Here is a 24,652-nt window from a genome sequence, read left to right as displayed (position 1 = left end):
TATTATTTGTTTTATTAGTTTATTCTACTCTTAGCTTTGTTCTTCATTGAAAAAGTCCAGATTCATAACATAGAACTACTGCAACATTTCAGTGGTAACATACAGCATGTTTTTGTAAAGTAAGTGACTAAAAACCACTGAAATAAAATAAATAAAATACACAGTAGATCTGCACAGTGTTACTTGTTGTCTCTAATAGTTTATACAGTGGCAGGTCTTCAGTCCCAATATCCCTCTTAATAACATCATTATGATGCCACAGCTATAGAATTATACAGATATGCAGTATAACAGAGCGCTGCATCACAGACATTTCATACAGCGTGAATGAATGCCGTTATCTAAAGCAGGAAATCCAGTGAACACGATTCAACAAGTCTCTTTTCACTGCAGCCACAGCTGCACCGCCGCATTCATCATCTCTAGCAGAAGCTTTTATATTAACCTCATAAAATATCCCCTGGTTTCCATGCACTCTTATGCATTTTTTTTCTTCCTATGATTTTTTCGGCTCCTCCCTCCATTCACAAACCAGCATCCAACCATTACAAACCAGCACCCAATCATCACAAACCAGCATCCAACCATCACAAACCAGTATCCAACCATCACAAACCAGTGTCCAACCATCACAAACCAGTGTCCAACCATCACAAACCAGTGTCCAACCATCACAATCCAGCGTCCAACCATCACAAACCAGCACCCAATCATCACAAACCAGCATCCAACCATCACAAACCAGCGTCCAACACTCAGTTTCCTGAAGGTATTGAACTTTGAGTTCACCTTTTAAATATTAGTCTGTCTGTCAGTCTTATATTTTTTTCTGAATGCCTATCTGACCGCTTGTCTTTTCTATTTACCATGCTGTCTGTCTGTCTGTCTGTCTGTCTGTCTGTCTGTCTGTCTGTCTGTCTGTCTGTCTGTCTGTTTATCCATCCATCCATCCATCTGCCTGCTTGTCTGTATTAACTGTTTTTTTTCCTCTCTGTCTCTGGCTCATTGATGGATGTGCAGACTTCAGGCAGAACCGTGTGTAGTCATGGCTGAGTGGATAAGGCAACGAACCTAAAATCCGTTGGGGTCTCCCTGCGCTGTGTTAAAATTTTGCCTACACTGTTTGTAATCTTAGTTTCTTACAAACTCCCTGCAGATTGTTCCACCAGAACACAGCTCTTTAACACTGCAGCAGCACTTTTATAAGTCAAACCCGTTTAATTATTTTATAATTAAAATGCAAACATAACATTTTGCATGTTCACCATTTGGCCTACACATGGTCACCAAGGCAAAAGTCTAGGTTTCATTTGAGATCACTGGCTTGAACACTTGTTTTGTTATCATAATAGCTGAGCATGGTCTCTAACTGAATCCTTTACATTGTAACCCAAATTCAATTGAAGCTTCATCTAATATTGACAAGAACCCCACTGCGTTTCCCAGCGCCGTTTGGAAGCCAGAGGTCGTTGGATCGAAACCATCCTCTGCTAAATGTTACGTGTTTCATAACTCAGTCCAATTTACAGCTCAGAGTGGGGAATCGACTAGAACCATTTTCCTTCATATTAGTTGGACTATTTTGCAAGTTAAAATTATCAGATCAACCAACAAAATTTCCATACAGGTGAAAATACAGCTCTACAAGGAAATTGCGATCAAGTATTCCTCTATGGCAATCTGAACACATAATGCCATCGAGGTATCAGAATTTTGTGTTCAAGATCTTCCTGTATGCACATTTTCAGCCAGCCTAAGGACAGTTCAAGGCCAAAGTAATTTCTTTTCATACATTTAATGTCACATAATTTTATATGAGCCACCTTTCATTAGGAATAAGGATAAGAATGTAGTGCTTGCATGTGATTAGCAGAGAGGTGGACATCGATTGAGATCACAGATATGGATGAATATCGCTTCAGAGTGGAGAAAAGTAAAACCTATTTCAAAATCCTATTACTTTAATATCTGCATCTTAATATCTGCATCTGATGAGTACATGGGCAAAGAGGACAAATGCTGGATTCGAATGACCTGCCTACTTTGTGCAGCAAACAGAAAGATTGGTTTCCCTTTGATGCAGGCAAGCACCATTCGACTCATTGGGGGATGTGCAGAGGTCATGGAAAACCTTCTATGATCATAGCTGAGTGGATACCACTGCATTTCCCAGCACCATTTGGAAGCCAGAAGAGTAGATCCAAGCTGCTCTTTGATCTTTGGTTGCTTGCAGTGAGCCGAGTGGTGCAGCAGAAACGTGCTGTGTCCATAACCCAGAGGTCGATGGATTGAAACCATCACCTGCTGAAAGTTCCCTGTTTCATAACTCAGTCCCCTTTCCAGCTCAGAGTGGGGCATTGAGTGGAATTATCATACTTTTTTCCTTCATATTGGTTGGACAAGTTGAAATGATCAAAGCAACCAACAAAATTTTCCTACAGATGAAAATACAGCTCTACAAGGAAATTGTGATTGCCATTGGTTTCCTCTTGATGCAAGCAAGCACCAGATGACTCATTGATGGATGTGCAGAGGTCATGGAAGACCTTCTATAATCATGGATGAGGGGATAATTCAATGGTCCCGAAATCCATTGGGGTCTACCTGCGCCATGTTCAAATCCTGCCTACTAAGTTTGTTCTTTTGTTTCTGACAATTTCCCTGCAGATTGTTTTGCCAGAACAGAGCTCTTTAACACTGCAGCAGCACTTTTCCAGGTCAAACCCATAGATAATTACCTCTGATTTCTGACACCCTGCACATGTTGGTGACGGGAAAGAGAAATCCAAAAAGCCAGAGTAATGTTCAGCATAAAACCAGAGTAATTTAAAGGTCATCAGGCAATTATGGCCTCAGTATATTAAAGACAAGAAATCGCTCTCACAGGATATCAACGTCTTTGGTGCTATGAGGTAACAAGCCCTAAGTAAAAACCAAGTTATCATATAGTTGTTGCGATACAGTTGTCTGATAGCTCTTGTTCACCCCAACAAAGGTTATTAAGGGCAGAAGTTGAGTTTGTCCGGGATTTTAAACCAGAGGCCTCTCGAACCCAAAGCGAGAATCATACCCCTAGACCAACGAGCTAGAAGAAGGGAGCACTGGTTGCATGGCAAAGGTCTTAATGGTTACTTAATGGTGTCAAGCCAAAACTGCACTCTGGGAAATAGGAACGTGCAGCAAACTATAAACAAGTTATCACCAATACAGTGTTCTGATCTAAGTTTATTTTCTGTAAAACATGGGCTTGTCCGGGAGTTGAACCCGGGACCTCTAGCACCCGAAGCGAGAATCATACCCCTAGACCAACAAGCCTTGCCCTAAAGTAACCGAAAACTTTAAGGTGTCCAGTCAAAGCCGCCCTCTGTAACTGCAAGAAACAGAAAGGTTCATTAGAGATTTAAACTTCATTGAAACTTTTGTAATAAAATGTCACTGTACATTGCAAACACGTCTTCTCTTCTCCATGCTAACATTTTAAAACCGTTACATGGTGCTACCTAAAATGTAAGATCAGAGAAGAGCTAAACTATTCAGTCCAACACTTGGTATTGATTTACCACTGGATTGACACTACACCCTGCACATGTAGGTGAAGGGAAGGTGAGATCCAAACAGCCAGAGGTCCAAGATTCTTTTTGTTACTTTGTAATTTATTTACAGACTGTTCACTATAAATCCAGAGTATTTTAAAGGTCGTCAGTTTCGCAGGATTCAATGTCTTTGGTGCTATGAGGTAACAAGCACCAAGCGAGAACCAAGTTATCAGCGATACAGCTGTCTGATACCTCTTGTTCACCCCAACAAATGTTATTGAGAGCAAAAGTTGAGCTCATCCAGGATTTGAACCCGGAACTTCTCACCCTCAAGATAAGAATCCTACCCCTGGAGTAAACTGGATTTTAACATATTCAAGTAACCATTAGGCATTAAAGTGCAAAAATGTAAACGTTGCATAGAGCAAAAACATAACTTCCTACAGTTTCACAACATTACTGTTCCTAGAACAGTTTTTTTTAATTAGTATAAACAAGTGCAACTGCACAATAATGTTTGCAATAAACAATGCTCAGAGAACTAGTGGTCATTTCTTTGGTCAGACAGTGAGCGTTGGAAAACTGATGTTGACGGATTTTAGTGCGAGGCTTCGCCAGGTGAAAAAGCAAATGGATCAGATGAATAATAGTTCTGAGCAGGATGTTGATATTGTGCAAATGAAGTCGAGGGGCCATACTGTGGCAATGCAGGTCTAAGCACTGCAGAATTTGAACCATGAATTGCTGGGTCTCCCGAACACGCCTGTCTTCAGCTCCCTGACGTTTTATCTCAAATTCAAGACGTGCTTTGTCCAGATCCAACCTGGCCTGCTGGAGCTGTCTCTTCTAGGCCATGTGCTCTTTGTCAAGACGCTGTTCAAGCTCTGCTGCTGTTGTATCAATGTCATGTTGTATTAACATGTTTATCCCTCTCTCCATGGCTTCCATAATTTGTTTTTTTTTTCCTTTTCGTTTACGCCCTGATGAGAAAAATCACAAAATTGTATTGTATCATAAGACAAAAAGACGTGCTGTTATATGATAATACAATATATCATAATAATAAACATTGTCAATATTGTTATTGTGGAGACTTCAAGATGTAATAATTATGAATTACTTGGCTTTTTAGAAAGAGTTTAAATTTTTAACTGGTTAATTTGTTTCTGTAAAGTATTTAAAACTTTTTCACTCTGGTGTTCACCAACTATTCAAATACTGAATACTTTAACACCTATGCATTTTACATTTCAATATAATAAAAAAATGTACTATAAATACCATTTAAAACTGTTCCATTTCTTTATTGTTTCTTTAAAGTCATGTTTAATCTTGCTTAATATTAATTTCAAACTTACTTTTAATGATGGAGGTTTGGCCAGTATTGGTGGTCTGCTCTGACCTTTGACCACTGTCATCTTCAGTCGCTGTAAATGTAGCTGCTTTGTCTCCTGATGGCTCTGCTTTACCAGATGAGTGTGAACTGGTACCTGTAACAAATCTTATAATTTAGAAAATTCGAGAGCTTCAAGATATTAAATAAATAGCAACACTGACATTTTGTACAGAGAAAAATTCCCAAACTTACCAGTGATATCACCTTCCTCTAAACTTGATGCATCCATATGTCCATCACCTGGGTTAGTCATTGGACGACAAGCTAAAGAAACAGAAATATCTACTCAACATCGACAGTACTGGTTTAATTACAGTACTTGATTGTGTCTCTAACGGTAGCTTGTTCACTGCATTGTATTGTTTATGTCTATTATTTCATTTGATATGTATGCTTATGAACATAGCCATACATGCTTTATACACTGTTAAATACATTTAAATACAAAATTAATACTCTTAAAAGTGGCAACTAACCAAGAACAGAGTCCAGTTCCTCGAAGAATGTGCAGCGTTGTGGATCCGACCCAGTCTTCTTATTATGCTTCACACATTCGCGGTAACGTCGTTTCAGTTATTCTATGTGGTCTTTGCACTTTACCCAACCAAAGGTATTTTATATAGATGGAAAACTAGTCCCGTCTGAATAGGGCTTATGTCTGTGTTTGGAAGACAAAGGAGAGTAATTATTTTATTATTGTTTTGATTTCTAATGAAAATAAAGTCACTGTCAGAAGTGGGATTTGAACCCACACCTCCATGTGGAGACCAGAACACTCAGTTTCCTGGAAGGTACAGAACCTTGAGTCTGGTGCCTTAGACCACTCGGCCATCCTGACATACAAGCATGTGTTTCTTATCCTCTCAGTGGCTGATGAAACTATTTTTACAAATTTCTGTCTACTTGTTTGTCTTCTCTATCCTTCTATTTGTGTGTTTCTTATCTATGTAAGTCTTATCTGATTTTAGATCTGAATGCCTATATACCTGCGTGACACTAAAACATGTAGTGGTAACGGCTACTTTTTACTTAATACCAAATGTCAGAGCCCAAACTTCTTTACTTTAACTTGAGTAAAAAAGTGTAGTCAGTACTTTAACCTTTACAAACGTTTTTTAAAACATGAGTACCTGTACTTCTACTTAAGTGAAGGATGTGTGTACTTTTGGCACCTCTGATGATTGGCTATTGCTTTAAGCAAACCCTGCATTGACTGATCAGTTCACATACACAATGCGCTCACGCTAGACGTTTTTTTTGTATGTATTCTAGCAACTGTAGTAAACAAAACATTGGCTGATTATCACTCAGCGAAAAGTTCACTCATTTTGCTCACAGCTTGTTGAGAGGTAAAGTTCTCGCTCTCCTTTACTCTCTATACTGTACATACAAAGCCGATTTTTAGTTAAACATGAACATCAGTCTGCCAAAACTATAAGAAATGTGGAAGGTTGGTTTTATTTTCCCTTTTCTTTCTTTTTTCTTTTATTTTTCTAATTTGTTTTTTCTCCTTTCCCATTTCCTCTTCTTTTTCCTTCTTCCCACCCCTTAACAGACTACTGTTCCCCAGCTTTTGGTGCAATCGGTCAGGACTTTCGTCTGTTAACCAAAAGGTTGGTGGTTTAAACCCACCCAGGGATGCGGTTGGATGGATGAAAATATATGCATACAAGAAAAAGAAAAGATTTTCCAAAAAGCAGCAGGCAAAAATTTGAGGTGGAGGGGCATCTTCTACATCTACAATCAATTATAATCGCCACAGCGGATCATGCGCATGTTTGATTTGGCACATGCTTTTACACTGGATGCCCTTCCTAACGCAACCCTACCCATTTATCCGGGCTTGAGACCGGCACTAAGAGTGGCTGGGGTTGGTTCCCTGACCAGGGATTGAACCCGGACCACAGCGGTGAGAGCGCCGCATCCTAACCACTAGACCACCAGAGATCAACATATAAAACACCAATATATTATAGCATTATATAGTTTATCTGTTCTTATAGCTTCATTGTCAGTGAAATTGTTCATCCATTTCTGATGGTTCTTTGTGTCCTTCAGTCTCCTGTCCTTCCTCTTGCAGTTGGATCTCAATCATGACTCGTTTCTGTGTAACAGAATGCAGATGAACAGAGAAGCTTCATGTGTGGACATCTACATGTAGAGGAATGTATCTACCTTGATGTTATCGCTTCTCTGCATCTCCTCTCCTTCTGGTTCTGCTGCAGAATCTGCCTCAGAGCAGTTTCCATATCTGTAGGCTAAAGAGAACAGCAATAATTAACCCTGATAATGCTGTCCGATTTGTTGCAACTGCCTGAAATACTCTTACACACACACAAACACACACTCAATTTAAAAGACAGTCAGAGACACCGGTTGTCCCTGTATTCTGTCTTGTGCTGCTTGTTGAGGTGCAGCGACTCTCTCATTGAGGAATCTGGACCATTCAGCATCTGCTGTACGAATTTTTTAAGACCTTTTAGTTAAAAAGATTCAGACCTTCTCCATGGTTTAAGGAGGATTCTGGTCTCCTAATATACATGTGGGTTTAAATCCCACTTCTGAAATGACAAAATTGTTTTTTATATGATCTATTTAATGTCCAAATATTCACATTTGTATCTGTAATAATAACTGGATGTGATGATCTCCACTATAAACACCTAAAAATGAAACAGTTTTAAAAAATTAATGTGAAGGAATTGGAAATAAATGATGTTTGTGATCTGGCACACTTGATAAGATTTCAGATTCTTTGAACTAGATGTCGCTATTAGTCAATTATATTCATACCCTCACCATCATTAGACTTTACAACAACTACAACAAAAATTCAGTCTTTGTTTGTATTCCTCCCATTCTACTGGATCCACACACACACACACACACACACACACACACACACACACACACACACACACACACACACACACACACACACACTTATAGAAGAACTTAACTTCAGTGTCTTCTCATGGTTTGTTGCGTTTTCCATCAGCTCTTGGTACTTTATCTGAAGGTGGTTGTGTTCGTGTCTCTCTTAAATCAGGTCTTAAAACAAAGTCATTGAGCAGAAAATGAGTAAATTTATGGACTTTTTTGTTGAATCTTATAATAAAAATTCTCGAGCAGTTTTATAAAAGTCATGACTTTCTCGAGTACATCGTTGTGGGGTTTTACAGATTCTTTCATCCAGTCGTACTTCACTGTCAGTCTAAAGAAGCTCATCCTCTTTCAGCTCAGCTGTGACCTACAGTTAACCCTCTGGAGTCTGAGGGTGTTTTTGGCCCCTTGAGAGATTTTGACATGCTCTTACATTTGGTTCTTTTTAGTTGCTTTTAAAATATATAATTGACAAAAGACTTATTACACTGTATTCAGCACAAACTGGGCTACCATAATATGTAAACAACTTATATGTGTGTGTTTGTATTTTTGACTAAATAAGGTTTATGCATGGTTTTTAAAAAAAAGCAAAAAGAAAAACCTCACTGAAATAAGGCCACAAAACCCGATAGTTAACATGTTTCCCCAAGACTTTTTGAGAACAGATTTTCTAATGTAGGGTTTTTTATTTTTAATCATGTGAAAATCATCCTGCCTGCTCATTCACCTTAAACAATACTTTGAAATAAAATGTAAAAGACACTTTCTACTTTGAAAGGCCATATGCGAAGAGGCGTCGACATGCTGTGACTGACAGCTTCGTAGACAATGTGTCGCATAATGAGCTGTCGATTACATAATGAGCTGTGGATCACTGAGCCAGGATCACAGTGAGAAGTACAGTACTACAACAAGGAATGTGTTTCCTTTGTGTTTATTAAAAATACACATTAGCAAGGACAGCATTAAAAAGGGAATTGTGTAACAATAAAACAATACAGTACAGTATGTATAAAAAATAAAGAGTGCAACAAAAACAATAACACAATACACTACAGTAGGGTTCTGCAAATCCTAGCCTGTAGGGCTACAATACTATGCATTAAATAATAATAGTGTATCCATTTGAGGAATCGGCAAGAACAAACAACTTGAACCCCCACTTAGTTGGCTTGGCTTTTCATGTACTGTGTCCTCCCAGTGTTAGCTTTGCATGCTACCATCCTCTCATCCACGGCAAAATGTCTCCTAGGATGATAAATTGCTTTGCAGGTCTTACGGATTGTGTCCATAAGCAGTTTCACTCTGAACAGACAATCATGTTCAGATGTGCCCCTCTTTCTGTCATTTTCTTTGTCTGCATCTGGGTGACTCATGTGTACATTCCATGAAATTGTCCTGTATCTGTCCCTTCACATAATTGTTGCTGGAAAGGGAAATGTGAAAATACTGCTCTGTTGCCAGTAGTCTATAATGGAGGGCAACTTTACCATTGCCATGTAAAATAAAAGCCCAATGTAGCGATACATCTCACTCACGGTTACATCTCTCCATTTGTATTTGCGTTCCTTGGCTATTGACTTGGCAGCTTGAGCATTTGTGTTGTGGCACAAAGTATACCGGGAAAAATATTTTAAATAGACTAAATGGAGAATGAGAGTCAGAAGACCTCAGTTAAGGTCCAGGTTTCACGTGCGGGCAGGAATCGCAGAGTCTGTGGAACTGTGTCGTTATCTGTCTAATCCTTCCATGACATGGTGGACTGTGTGTGCTGCCTTTGCCCTTTTTGGAGCAGGTGCTTGATCACATCTGTTTATGAAACACACACACGAACATCACTAATTGTGTCATTGGTAAAGTTGTTTGCATGTCATACAATGCAATAATGATTCAAACTAAATATAATAAGAAAATATAAAATATGTACTTACTCAGGATGATTCTCGGTCGAACTGAAAATGGAGCGACACCTGCGTGGCCTGGTGTGAGTTTCCAGTGAAGGCAGGGGTGATGCAGCCACATTCCTAAAAATAATCAAACAATATATTTTAGGATGATGAATACACTTGAACAATATATTTGTTAGCATGCATTGTACAGCCTATAGGCCTATTTGTTGATGGGCAATAGGACAGATAAATGTTTGTTGATGGGCCATAGACCATAATGCATCTCAGACATGTACACCATCACCATTTACAGCTGAGCAAATAATATTATCATTGATAAAGTTGTCATACAATGCAATAATGATTCAAACTTAAGAAAATATAAAATATGTACTTACTCAGGATGATTCTCAGTCGAACTGAAAATGGAGCGACACCTGCGTGGCCTGGTGTGAGTTTCCAGTGAAGGCAGGGGTGATGCAGCCACATTCCTAAAAATAACCAAACAATATATTTTTCAGTATTTTTGATGAATACACTTGAACTAATATAATATATATATATATATATATATATATATATATATATATATATATATATATATATATATTTGTTAACATGCATTGTACATATAGCATTTACACCTCAGCATTCCAGAACATCTCTGCTAGCTAACACTACATAACAGACTTTCAGGATGACCAGTGACACGAACCAAAACTGAACTGAGGCTAAAATATAACTTTTATATAACGGCAACAATATTTAGAGCATACAATTACAAACAGTTCATGTTATAAATGAGCAGATATTGGCGGATTTCTGTTGTAACATTAAAAGGCAATGCTGACAAAATCTAGGCAGAGATGTCTACAAACAATATGAGTTTTATATGATCACAATGTAAGACTTAATAACTTACTCATCGTAGCAACTTGCTGGAAAGTCCTCGCTCTTCAAAATGCAAACGCTCCTCGTCGGAATCGCAGTCTTCTTTAGATGAAAAGGTAAATTCTCTGCCATTGTTTTATGCCACTGTCCGGGGGGGGGGTGTGTGTGTGTGTGTGTGTGTGTGACTCAACGTGTGAATTGTTTTACCTGTGAATAGCGGGGGGGCGTGTCCGCTCGCAGCTCATTATCAGATAATTGGTGGAAAAGCTGTGCCTCTACTTGGTTTCACATGATTTATATTCATTGGAAACATATGTTTTTTATTTCACCAAATTATTCTAAAACTACACACTTTAAGCTGTCTAAATATATATTTTTTTATTTCTGTGTGTCAGCTATTGGCCGAGTTTCAGCGCATATTGATGACGTGTTTTGTTTATACAGTGAGCATACACAAATAAAAGTAGACCCTTTACAGATTTAAATGATGTATTACTTTGACATGTTTGATCAAATATGACCGAGCAGTTTAAGCTCTTTTTGCTGGCATCTGAAAAAAATCACGTTTGGGTGCCGGCGGCGAATCAGACTCCAGAGGGTTAATACATTATTAAAATACATACTTTGTAACCTGTCTGGTTAGAAGAGCCCAAGCTACAAAAAAGGAAAAGAAACAAATTCAATATTTAAACTTAACAGAAAAAAGGTACATACAAAAATACTTTAATACCTAAAAAAGATACACAAATAAATCAATAATTCTGGGTGGGAAAAAAATTATATATATAATCCCAAAAGAACAGCCTACCTGGCTGGTTGCAGTTTATATTTCATTAGCATGAGATGCCACCGCGGGATTCGAACCGCGAATTTGTCCTGCAATGAACACTGCAACCAGATACGTAACCACTAGGCTACGTGCAGGTAGAACAAAAGAAGAGATCAATCACAGCTTAAGAACTACAGCTCTGTACAAGTCCCGCCCCTTTTCACAGTTGATTGGTTGGCGCTATAAGGAGAAAAAAATGTTATTAAAATTTTTACCAAAAAAGGCATCTTCTTTTCTTCTTGTTTACGTTAAATTAAATAATACAAATACACAAATAAATTTATATATTCGCCGCGGAGGCAAAAGAAAAAAAACACATCAGGAACTGATTGAGCGCCATAAAGGACCACGTGACCACAGGGCCGAGTGATGGCGCTATATACTCTGTACAAGTCCCGCCCCTTCTCTCTGATGATTGGCTAGCACTGAAAGCAAACCCTGCGTTGATTAATCTGTTCACATGCATAATTCATAGACTTGCAGGAAAAAGCTGATAAATTTGACTAAAAAATAAAGAATAAAAGAGAGATAATATTTCCAGAAATGTTGCAGTGAGCAGAAACTGACATTTCGGCTAATAGTGTAGGAGACATCATAATTAGCCTCATGCTAACCGGGTTTGCTAGCGCTGTTTTTGTGTTAACTAGTTTCTTAGAATATCTGACTGAAATCTAAACAAAAAGAGGAATACATTCTATTTTACATTATTATGATACGTATAGTTTATTTATAGCTCACTAAATGTACAATATTTAGACTGAGGATGAAAACGATTGAAGCTAAGATTAATTAGCCGGCTAGTTAGCCTAGCTCAGTGGATCTCAAAGTGTGGGATGCGGCCCTCTAGTGGGGAATAAAGACATGACAGGTGGGGCGCAATAAACGGCAGGATTTATTTATTTATTTGTTCTTCATTTATGATTTTCACTATTAATAAAGTTCATGCACTCAAAGCAAAACAAATAAACAATTAGGAACAAGTCACTTATACTGCATACACACATTGTATAGTCCTTACAGAAATTGGGCTGACCCAATCACATCTTCAATCATCTCCCCTTTTGGGCTCTGTGTGAGCTTGCTGCATCAGATGGAGGTCATAATTAGTTTTAGGATTCATCAGTGTGGATTAGAGTTTTTTTGTATTAATAAATCTGGACCAAAATGCCAGAGCTTGATTTTTTGTCCCAGTCCAGTTCTGCTTGGATCCTTCTCAGATGGTTTCCATATCTGTAAAGAGAACAGCAATAAGTTTCATTCCACACACTGACTCTGTGGACATGTAGGGGTGTGTGTACCTTTTTCTCTTTGCATGGTGGATGTGTGTGTGTTCTTCTGTAGGACGGTCCAAGTATGTACCTGCTGCATGTGGCTGGACCTGAAAAGAAGTACAGATAAATGTAATGAGGGCGAGTGTGAGTGTTTTCCTGGACAAAAGAAAGTTCAGGCTTCCAAGTCTTTCTTCTTGCATTGTGAATGAATCAGTGAATGAAACTAACTGTCTTCACTCTAAATCATTTCCTGCATGTTTATGGGACACTGTACTGTAGCGGTGTGTAAGTGTGTGTCACCTCGTCTCATCTCTCTGATCTCATCCTGATAATGCTGTCCCATTTGTTGCAACTGCCTGAGATACTCTTACACACACACACACACACACACACTTCTGCAAGGATGACCCCCTTTTCAGTTTTATAATTGATCTCTCTTTAATTTAGAAGACAGTCAGAGACTCCGGTTGTCCCTGTATTCTGTCTTGTGCTGCTTGTTGAGGTGAAGCGACTCTCTCATTGAGGAACCTGGACCATTCAGCATCTGCTGTACTTGGCCTCAGACCCTGCATTTAAACAAAGTGAAGTAAGATTTCACATTAAAAACGAGTATTTATGTATTTTCAGACCTTTCAGTCAAAAAGATTCAGACCTTCTCCATGGTTTAAGGAGGATTTTGGTCTCCTAATATACAAGTGGGTTTAAATCCCACTTCTGAAATGACAAAATATTATTTTATTTGATCTATTTAATGTCCAAATATTCACATTTGTATCTGTAATATTAACTGGATGTGGGCATGGTCTCAACTGTAAACACCTAAAAATGAAACAGTTTTAAATTAATTGTGAAGGAATTAGAAATAAATGATGTTTGTGATCTGGCACACCTGATATTGGACAAAGTGTAAGAACTGCTCTCCAACTTCTACAGCTTCATATCTACAGTGGGGGAAATAATTATTCAATCTCCTGCTTATTCTGTAAATGTACCCTCTTACAAATCCTGTAACACACATATCTATCCATTCATCCACCCAAAGAGAGTAACTACTTGTGCTACTGCATGTAATTGAAGAATGATTAAAAAGGAAGTCCAGGTTAAATAATGAAACACATTAAAAGGTGACACGTAACAAACCTTTTCCTCGTTTTAAACCTATAGATGTATGTAACAGGTGTATAATTTACCCTGTTAAATTTACATGTCCTGTTTTAATTCATACAAAATTGTTAATTTGTCTTGTTTATACTCATATCTGTGTTTATAAATGTAGTTGCCTGATCAAAATGGGTGCTTCCTTTAAATGCCTTGATAATAGAAGCTGATGTCACTTCCTGTCCTGACTCCTCCTCTTCCCTTTCTGTATTGTAATCTCATTGGAGAGGTGGGTTTCTCCTAAATTTATGATACACTGGTTTAATTTTATATAATTTACTTTTCTATTTATGTATTATTTATATATATTTTTTGGTTGAAAGAAGCAGAAATAGAGGACAGGGTAGTGTGGAGGAGGATGATCCGCTGTGGCGCCCCCTAAAGGAAGCAGCCGAAATAATTTTTTTATTTCTTCTCACTGAAGTTTTTGTGTAAGGTTTCTTTATCTATCTGTGTGATTATTTTACACTTTTTGTTTGTATTTTTATGAATGTGAGGGCACATGGTGATAAGTCTACCACACATTTATTTTATAGAGAACAATAAGTGAAATATCACCACAGGGGCTGCTGATTTGTTGTGTGTTTATCAGAAGAAACATTAAAAACTTCCAGTGAGCTGCAGTCTGCAGTCCCGTGTCTGATTTCACATCACAGCACACAGAGTCAAGTATTTCAGCTGGTGTCGTCGATATTGATGAGCGATACCAATCATTTTCTTTTTAATCCGATACCGAGTACTTTCAAGACGAGTATCTAAAGTTATTATTAATAATGAATTATATTCATCTATATCTAGTCATTTATATTTTAATATTGTCATTTAAAACAAAAGAATAGCAACAAAAAAATTAGATGCAGCTCACTGGTAAGTGGCGCTATAGTGTGCTATTTTTGGAAAAGGCCCGCGGGCGACTCATGTGGTCCTCATGTGGTCCTATTTCTTAACCTTGTGAGGTAACAAAATATGACAGTTTCTAACTAAGAGAACCCAGGCCCCATTCCAATAAAAAAATCGAGGGGAATAGGGAGCTACATGAGGAAGAAACCTTAAGAGGAACCAGACTCAAAAGGGAAACCCATCCTCATTTGGGTGATATCAAGAGTGTGTTTATGAATCTTAAAACAATACAAAACACCAAGGAGTAAAAACTACCATGAGCACTGGGGTGTGTGATGGTCCGTAATCTTCATGAGGTGTGTGTGTGTGTGTGTGTGTGTGTGTGTGTGTGTGTGTGTGTGTGTGTGTGTGTGTGTGTGTGTGTGTGTGTGTGTGTGTGTCTGTGTGTGTCTGTGTGTATTAGAATTCTACATCATTCTCAATCCTGTCTCTTGTTTTCTAAGTCTTTTTCCCCACCTCTATTTTATTTTTTCAGGAAATGGACGGAGCAGACTCTGATGGAGGAGAGATTTCAATTGTCCAGCAGGCCACTGATACCTCTTTAGAAGAATCCGAAAAGGAGACGGAACAAGAACCCAACATGCTTCCACGGAAGATGCACCGTGGTACTGGGAAGCCCTGTCTGAGCCAGACGGCAAAAGACGACACTGTGTGGGTAGAGGAGGACATTGGAATGCCCAGTGCAGTAGCAAAACACTCGTGCTTCACTGCGCAAGCTGAACCCACAGAGTCTGCTAAGGTTTGTCATTGCCATAGTACATATGATATTTATATAAACCTATTTAGAGTGAGGTTCATGTAAATTTACCATTCTCTATTTGTTTATCTTCCGACAGCGTAAAATTACAAGCGTGCTCCAAAGCTTCCTTTGCCTGTTAGACGTGGGAATGCTGCAGACCATCAGGAAATGCACGGTCCATCAAGCCCGCAGAACAGAGCGGGACTGGAATTTGGCAATTCATGAACTGATGGCATTCATTTCAATTCTGTTTGTAAGAGCAATCATGTGTCCTGTTGGTGCCAGTGTGGTTTGCTGGTCAGAAAGTTTTCTGGTGCCAGTAATCAAAGAGACAATGCCCCGAGATAGATTCATTTCAATTATGCAACACCTTCGATTTGATGACAAGGACATGCGGGCAGAACAGGTGAAAACAGACAAATTATCTGGACACGCTTCAACAAGAACTGTGCTGAGAGTTTCACTCCAGGAGAACACATGACCATAGATGAGACCTGGGCAAACTACGGCCTGCTAATGACGCAATAAAAAAGCGCAGCTTGCACACAGTTATCTGGATAAGAGCCAACATGTCTGCAGTGTGGACTTATTTCAATATCTTAGAGAAAGACCCACGGATAGCGATTTGCAAAACATGCAATGCTGAAATTTCAAGAGAGGATGTATCTGCAAAGAGTTTATTCCAGTGATGTGCCAAGGAAAAAGGCATAACACAAAAAATATGGAATTCATTGCCTTAGATCATGTGGTCATCTTTGAAACATTCCCCGTAGATCCAGAAAATACTTAATTATTATAATATAATAATACGTTCCATTCACTTGAATGGGCTCCCAAATGTTCTGCAGGCAATTATTTTGTATAACAGACCGTTGCTAATAATAATTGACCGCTGTCTGTCTGTCAATACTATGAATGGTACCAAATAAATTATAATAATTTATAATAATAAATAAAAAACTTTTGTAATTGAATTTATTTTTTGAATTGCAATTCATTGATTTTAGTGAGGTTAGGATGACAATAATCTTTTTTGTTTTCTTATTCGATACACCACAATTTTACAAATATTTACAGAATAGTTTTATTCTTCCGATGATCAGTACCAGCTATTCAAAATATATAATTTAGTGCATTTTACAATGGAAAAAAGTTGAGCAGAATGAAGTTCAAGTTATCGTTGGTGTGGCCCTCTGACACAATTCAGTGAGACACAATTCTGAGTCTTCTTCTGGCCTCTGAGCTACTCTGAGTAAACAAATGCAAATGTGCCAGGCCTCACAGGTAATTGGTGTGTTTGCACAACAAAAGCAGGAGAACAATGGAGCTGAAGGCCTGTAAAAATCTCAGCAGGGGTGCTAGTAGGTTTTAGGTCCAGGGAATTTACGCAAATTTGCACAGGTTTAGTAAATCTATTAATAACGTGATACACTTGGATAATGCACACGAAACCCCTGAACAATGGGGGTTTTTAAGACCAGAGTTGGGACACTAAGCGCCCCCTATAGGAAACCGTTAGTCAATGCATTTTAGGTTTAACAGAAACAAAGAAAATTTGATAAGAAATACAAATTGCGATCGTATTTATTTCAAGGCGTTTTAATAATATAAGTAAAATTATTATTCTTTTCTTTTGAATTAATAAAGAAAAGAAGCAACTCCGGTGGGACTCGAACCCACAACCTTTGAATCACATCACTACTAGTGCCTGGCCTAGAAGTCCAATGCTCTATCTATTGCGCCACGGAGCCACCTGTTGAATAGGGCAACATTTTATTAAATATTTATAAAATATATCTAAATGTTTGTAGATCGTAATTAATCAACATTTAATGATTTTGTATTATTTTTATTATTATTTAAATCATATTTTGTGCTCTTTTGGGGGGGGAAACCCCTTTTTACTACTGTACTAAACTCTACAAAGTTTTTCCAATAATTATTATATTGATTGAGTCACAAATAGTAGGTACTCAATATAATACCACATTAAAAGATACATTTTAAATTGCGTTTTTTTCGTAAGATGTTTGCATATAGACCAGAAATGGGCAAACTACGGCCTGTTGGATTTATTAATCAGGCCGCCGAACGTGACCAAATTATATTAAAATAGGTACAGGTAAACATGGGCGTAAATCCCGAGGGGGACCGGGATGACATGCCCCCCCATATCCAAGTGTTATCCCCCAAAAAAAATGTATAAAAAAAATATCACACTCTCTATTGTGGAAAATAAATGTATGCATACCTAAATAATTGTGTAAGTAGAAAAAACTCGCAAAAAAATGCATTTAGAAACAGTTGAGTTCCCCCTCCCCTTCCTCACAGTGGTTTGACCCACTGCCTGCTTTCCCAGTTCATCACACCTACTCTACACACACGAGTCAGGTGTGTGTCTGCGGCTCAATTAATGTTCAACTCCATTAACTAGGGTATTTTATTCACTTTAAATAAAGTGATTCTCTTTGATGTAGTTGATGCAGACTCATTCATAAATGAGTTGCGGCAAAAATGCTGATTAGCGATGTAATTCTCCATGAATCTGCTCTATTAGCGATTAAAATATGACTTATCTAGTGAACGTTAGCTTGTTTACGATAGCTTGTAGCATAGTGCACTGACACTAACACACCAAAGCCGTTTCCCATGCAGTGTTTTATTTGGGATGAATTGGTATAATGTTAATTTAACATTAACACACAATTAGCATATTGTTTATCTGTGCATTTACTAAATGAGCGCTGTGCTACATCTGAACTGACCCCACTGTATTTTTATAATCAATTTCTATTCTGTTCTTAAATGTCTTAATTAATTTCAATACAAAATTTTACTTTTTTTTTAATTCCTTGTTTTGCTTTGTCATTGAACCTGAGAAAAACTTGATAAAAAAATTATATTTTTTAATTATATTTTTTTAATATAGTTTTATATTCTGTCTCTTAGTTAAAATAAATCTACCATAAAAATTCTAGACTGTTCATTTCTTCGTAAGCGGGTAAATTTATAAAATGAGCAGGAGATTAAATAATTATTTCCCCCACTGTAGATATGAAGCTGTAGAAGTTGGAGAGCAGTTCTTACACTTACACTTTGTCCAATATCAAGTGTGCCAGATCACAAACATCATTTATTTCTAATTCCTTCACATTTAATTTAAAACTGTTTTATTTTTAGGTGTTTACAGTTGAGATCATGCCCACATCCAGTTAATATTACAGATACAAATGTGAATATTTGGACATTAAATAGATGAAATAAAATAAAATTTTTGTCATTTCAGAAGTGGGATTTAAACCTACATGTATATTAGGAGACCAGAATCCTCCTTAAACCATGGAGAAGGTCTGCATCTTTTTGACTTAAAGGTCCAAAAATACATAAATACTTGTTTTTAATGTGAAATCTTACTTCACTTTATTTAAATGCAGGGTCTGAGGCCAAGTACAGCAGATGCTGAATGGTCCAGATTCCTCAATGAGAGAGTCGCTTCACTTCAACAAGCAGCACAAGACAGATTAATAAAATGACGGGGCTCAAAAGTATCTCAGGCAGTTGCAACAAATCGGACAGCATTATCAGGATGAGATCAGAGAGATGAGACGAGGTGACACACACTTACACACCGCTACAGTACAGTGTCCCATGAACATGCAGAAAATGTTTAATTTAGAGTGAAGACAGTTAGTTTCATTCACTGATTCATTCATTCTGAAAGAAGAAAGACTTGGAAGCCTGAACCTTCTTCTGTCCAGGAAAACACTCACACTCGACCTCATTACTTTTATCTGTACTTCTTTTCAGGTCCAGCCACATGCAGCAGGTACATACTTGGACCGTCCTACAGAGGAACACACACGTAAGGAGAAAAAGGTACACACACCCCTACACATCTACAGAGTCAGTGTGTGGAATGAAGCTTATTGCTGTTCTCTTTAGCCTACAGATATGGAAACTGCTCTGAGGCAGATTCTCCAGCAGAACCAAAAGGAGAGGAGATGCAGAGAAGAGATAACATCAAGGTAGATACATTCCTCTACATGTAGATGTTCACACATGAAGCTTCTCTGTTCATCAGCATTCTGTTACACAGAAACGAGTCATGATTGAGATCAAACTGCAAGATGAAGGACAGCAGGCTAAAGGACACAAAGAATCATCAGAAATGGATGAACGATTTCACTGTCAATGAAGTTATAAGAACAGATAAACAACCCTATAATATATTACAGTGTTTTATATGTTGATCTAAAGAAATAAAAAGAAGAAAAGTAGATTCTTAATCACACCGCGTGGCGTTTATCTCAATATGGTTGACACTTTTCTAAATGTAATACAAAAACTAATAATTGATTGTAGCTGTAGAAGATGCCCCTCTACCTCAATTTCTTGCCTGAAAATGTTTTCTTTTTCTTGTATGCAAATACAGTGGAACCCGGTTATGTCGATGTCCTAGGGGGTTGCCAAAAAGCATAGAGGTAACCGATGATCGAGATAAACTAAAATCAATATGGCGCCAATATATTAACATGCTAGACATTTCTTTATGTACATGATGTGCGTTAATAAATAAGAATGTGCATGCACGTGTTTTTGAAGGGGTTTTTTACACAACAGCGTTGCCGCGATTTGTTTGATGAAGGCATGCTATAAAAATACATACAGTACATGTTTGTTAACTGTCAGGAATCCACCTGCCACGCCCCCTTCGGCACCCCCTTCGGCGTTGCAGGTGCTTTCTCGGACGCTTTCTCTGAAGCTCCCGGCTTCAATCGCGCACATATGGTGCTCGTTTAACATTAATCACCAGCTCCTATTTAAACTTCCACACTCTCACCGTCCGTTATTGTTGGTATATGTTTGTTCACGGCGGTCGTTGTTATCGCGCATGCGTATCCCGGTACGTGTCTTCCCACCGGCACTCTGTCAACGGCTGCTCTTTTCTTCCCAAAGCGCATCGCGGATTTCCCCCCGATCCTGCCTTTGTTCATTCTATGCTTTTGCTGCTCATCCCACGTTCTCCCGTGTGCTGTTCAGCGCCGCGCTTCTACTTTCGCCTCCCGTTCATCGCATAACATTTAACAACAAAAGGCATATGTGCACTAACTAACAGCAGAGATTCACCAGTATACAATACAACATCTGTGGCATCTGTAAGGCTTGATTTTTCCGCCACTTTCTCGAGTTCTTCTGCGGCTGCACAGTGCCAATCGAGATAACCGGCGTTAAATGGCAAATTTTTCCCCCCTTGTGCTCGAGATATTAGGGTTCGGCGACATAAAAAAGTCGACATAACCAATAACATAATGCTTAGAAAAAGCGAGAATTTGGCGGTTCCACTTTAAAAACGTCGACTTAATAGGGTTGTCGAGTTAACCGAGGTCGAGATAAGTGGGTTCCACTGTATTTCCATACATCTATCCAACCAACTGCTAGAATACACACAAAAAAAACGTCCAGCATGAGCGCATTGTGTATGTGAACTGACCAGTCAATGCAGGGTTTGCTTAAAGCAATAGCCAATCATCAGAGGTGGCAAAAGTACACACATCCTTCACTTAAGTAGAAGTACAGGTACTCATGTTTTAAAAAAATGTTTGTAAAGGTTAAAGTACTGACTACACTTTTTTACTCAAGTTAAAGTAGAGAAGTTTGGGCTCTGACATTTAGAATTAAGTAAAAAGTAGCCGTTACCACTACATGTTTTAGTGTCACGCAGGCATATAGGCATTCAGATCAGATATCAGATAAGACTTACATAGATAGATAAGAAAAACACAAATAGAAGGATAGAAAAAATAAACAAGTAGACAGAAATTTGTAAAAATAGTTTTATCAGCCACTGAGGGGATAAGAAACACATGCTTGTATGTCAGGATGGCCGAGCGGTCTAGGGCGCAAGGGTCAATTCCTTCCAAGAAACTGAGTGTTCTGGTCTCCACATGGAGGCGTGGGTTCAAATCCCACTTCTGACAGTGACTTTATTTTCATTAAAAATCAAAACAACAATAAAATAATTGTTCTCCTTTGTATTTCAAACACAGACATACAGAATAAACAAATAGATGGTTACCTAATAGTGGGAAAGACAGACAGAAAAACAGCCAAATGCACAAAGACCTCTCTTTGGACTCTCTTTTAGTTTTTTGGATAAACCACATGCGGCACTGGTTGTTTTTAAACTACCAGTCAGTAGCCGGCGTGTGTTTTGCATGAAGTCCATGTGACATGGAGAATTAAATGATGTGCTCGGCGTAGAGCGTGAGATTCTTAAAGCTCCTTCAGCATCTGTGAGTGAAGTCCAGATCTACAAGGACACAACATTAACAACAAAACATACACACACACACACACACACACACACACACACACACACACACACAAACACACACACAACAATAACTATATTTAGTAGTTATATTTGGGGATTATTTTAGTAATCGAGTTTTCTACCAATTAGTCCATCGATTAGTTGAGTAATTGGATAAGTTGCATTTATTTCTTTATTAATAAGCGACACTAAATATAAGAAAATAAGAAATAAGACGGGTCTCTCAAAATAAGCAAGTAATTTGTTTCCTTTTTAGAAAAAAATAACTTTTTTTTATTGCTGAAATTGCAGTCTGTGAAAAAACTAAACCCATTTAGAGCATTTAAATGGCAGATTACATCAAAATGCAAATACAAATATATAAATATAAATAAACATAAAACTTTTTCTCATAAACATCCAACATTTCTGGTGCCTCCACCGGTAACCATTTTGTTGGTCTGAAGTTTACTTGGGAAAAAAACTTGTAATTGGAAACTTTTTTTATGTGGCAGAAATGGACTTCCATATGAATCTTCTCCTCACACTCACTGTTTTCTCCGCTCTCCTCCTCTTTTTATTCTGCAGCGTCTTTTACTTCTAACCATCTGACTTCAGTTCTTCATCTCGGTCGCTGTTTCCCCTTTTTACCTTCTGTGTCTCCAGAATGTGTGTACACCTGTAAAGGTTCTTTTTTTTTTTTAAACAGAACCTTTGAGTGGAAAATGGCGTACACACATTTCCAATCTTGTGTGTAGCAGATTTGGTGGTGTCACTATGATGAACAGAAAGCTTTTTCATCTAAGCATGTCACTGCAATAGCTGTCCTCACCCAACGTGGGGCACGAACCCACAACCCTGAGATTAAGAATCTCATGCTCTACCGACTGAGACAACCAGACACATGCTTTTGTGATAATAAGCGGCTTAATAAGGACGACCAGATTCGTTAGAAAGGTGTCAGCAACATGAATAGAAACCTTTGCCATCTCAGTGCGCCAGTGCAAAAGCTTTTTATTGCCCAATGTGGGGAAGGAATTAAGAAAAAATAAAGTTACTGTCAGAAGTGGGATTTGAACCCACGCCTCCATGTGGAGACCAGAACACTCAGTTTCCTGGAAGGTATAGAACCTTGAGTCTGGCGCCTTAGACCGCTCGGCCATCCTGACATACAAGCATGTGTTTCTTATCCCCTCAGTGGCTGATAAAACTATTTTTACAAGTTTCTGTCTATTTGTTTATTTAAATTATCCTTTTATCTGTGTGATCCTTATCTATCTATATCACTCGTATCTGTTTTTCTGTCTAAATGCATATATATGCCTGTTTATCTTTCCTATCCGATCTAATTTATATATCCATCTGCCTGCTTGTCTGTATAAACAGTTTTTTCTGTCTTTTTTTCCCCACAATTAGGTAACCATCTACTTGTTTATTCTGTATGTCCGTGTTTGAAAAACAAACAAATTAATTTTATATTATTGTTTTGATTTCTAATTAAAACAAAGTTACCGTCAGAAGTGGGATTTGAACCCACGCCTCCATGTGGAGACCAGAACACTCAGTTTTCTGAAAAGTATAAAACCTCGAGTCTGATACCTTAGACCGCTCAGCCATCCTGACATACAAGCATGTGTTTCTTATCCCTCCAGTGGCTGTTAAAACTATTTTTACTAATTTCTGTCTACTTGTTTGTCTTCTCTATCCTCCTATTTGTGTTTCTTATTTATGTAAGTCTTTTGTTTTTCTGTCTGAATGCCTATATACCTGCTCATCTTTCCTATCGATTAATATCTATCTATTTAATCTCTCCATCTGCCTGCTTGCAGAGGCGGCAAAAGTACACACATCCTTCACTCAAGTAGAAGTACAGATATTCATGTTTTAAAAGACTCTGGTAAAAGTTAAAGTTCTGACTATACTTTTTTTCTCAAGTTACAGTGAAGAAGTTTGGGCTTTGACATGTACTTAATTAGTAGTAAAGGCTTTGTTTTTACTTGTTTCAGTGTCACACTGGTAACTGGACCTCACATCATATTAATATTAGGGCTGTCAGTCGATTTAAATATTTAATCGCGCTGTTCTAAATGTGAAGAGAGATGACAGAGATGGCAGAAAGCGCCCCCTATCTGTTTTCTTTACTTTACAAAAGCACAGCATTTTGTTGTTATCAATATTGTGTAAAAAAAAAAAGTAGAGCCTTTACATATTTGAATGATGTGTTGCTCTGTTTGATCAAAAAAGACAGTAATTTATGTTCGTTTCGGTGTTATGAGAAAAAAATGGCACAAAACGTGCTGCCGTGTTTGCCGCCCCCAGACAGTAAAATGTCGAATGTGCGCATCATGGCTGATTTCAGTGCTGATTTGAGACTTGGCGCATCAGTAAAACAAATGTATTTGATGGATGTGCAGAATCGGGAAAACCTTCCGTAACCATGGCTGAGTGGATCAGCAGCACTTTTTTAAGTCAACACCGTAGATAATTAAACCGTGAACGAAATACATCTGCTACTGTTGCATGTTCACCATATGACCTAGACATGGTCACCAATGCAAGAAAAGTCAAAGCCTGGCTGTCAGGATGGCTGAGCTTTTTAAGGCGCTGCGTTCAGGTTGCAGTCTCCTCTGGAGGTGTGGGTTTGAATCGCACTTCAGATAGGGGTCTACCTTCTTGGTCAATTTTTCTGAACTGAGCCCATGTGGAGGAGACTTGAGTTGTTATTGATACTGAAAAAAACATGAGAGAAAATTATTTAACATGTTGACTCTGTTCGAAGTCTTCTGTTGCTTTTTTGATACTGAAAAATACTGGTAAAATTTCACGGTATAATAAAGACTTATC

At 38.1% G+C, this 24,652-nt stretch overlaps 1 protein-coding gene across 2 annotated transcripts in view; it reads right to left on the bottom strand.

The window, feature by feature from the left end:
* Nucleotides 1-9,510: 9,510 nt before the first annotated feature.
* The window catches only part of LOC310724072 (uncharacterized protein), a 131,149-nt gene continuing 116,007 nt past the window's right edge, over nt 9,511-24,652 (bottom strand). Inside the window, exons 1-4 of one of the 2 annotated variants that reach the window (XR_014532897.1) lie at nt 10,630-10,743; nt 10,106-10,198; nt 9,750-9,842; nt 9,511-9,627 (exon numbers count right to left, since the gene is read on the bottom strand). Coding sequence is in view for 1 of the 2 variants with exons in the window: in XM_083537844.1 (XP_083393970.1) it covers nt 9,549-9,627; nt 9,750-9,842; nt 10,106-10,198 (265 nt within the window). In the remaining variant the exon portion in view is untranslated. Of the gene's footprint in view, nt 9,628-9,749; nt 9,843-10,105; nt 10,199-10,629; nt 10,744-24,652 lie in introns of those variants that run through there. The other variant, XM_083537844.1, reaches the window with a different exon arrangement.

Source organism: Silurus aristotelis (genome assembly GCF_946808225.1).
Source record: "Silurus aristotelis genome assembly, chromosome: 3".
NCBI classification, from domain to species: Eukaryota; Metazoa; Chordata; class Actinopteri; order Siluriformes; family Siluridae; genus Silurus; species Silurus aristotelis.
This window is presented reverse-complemented; position numbering and strand designations above follow the sequence as displayed.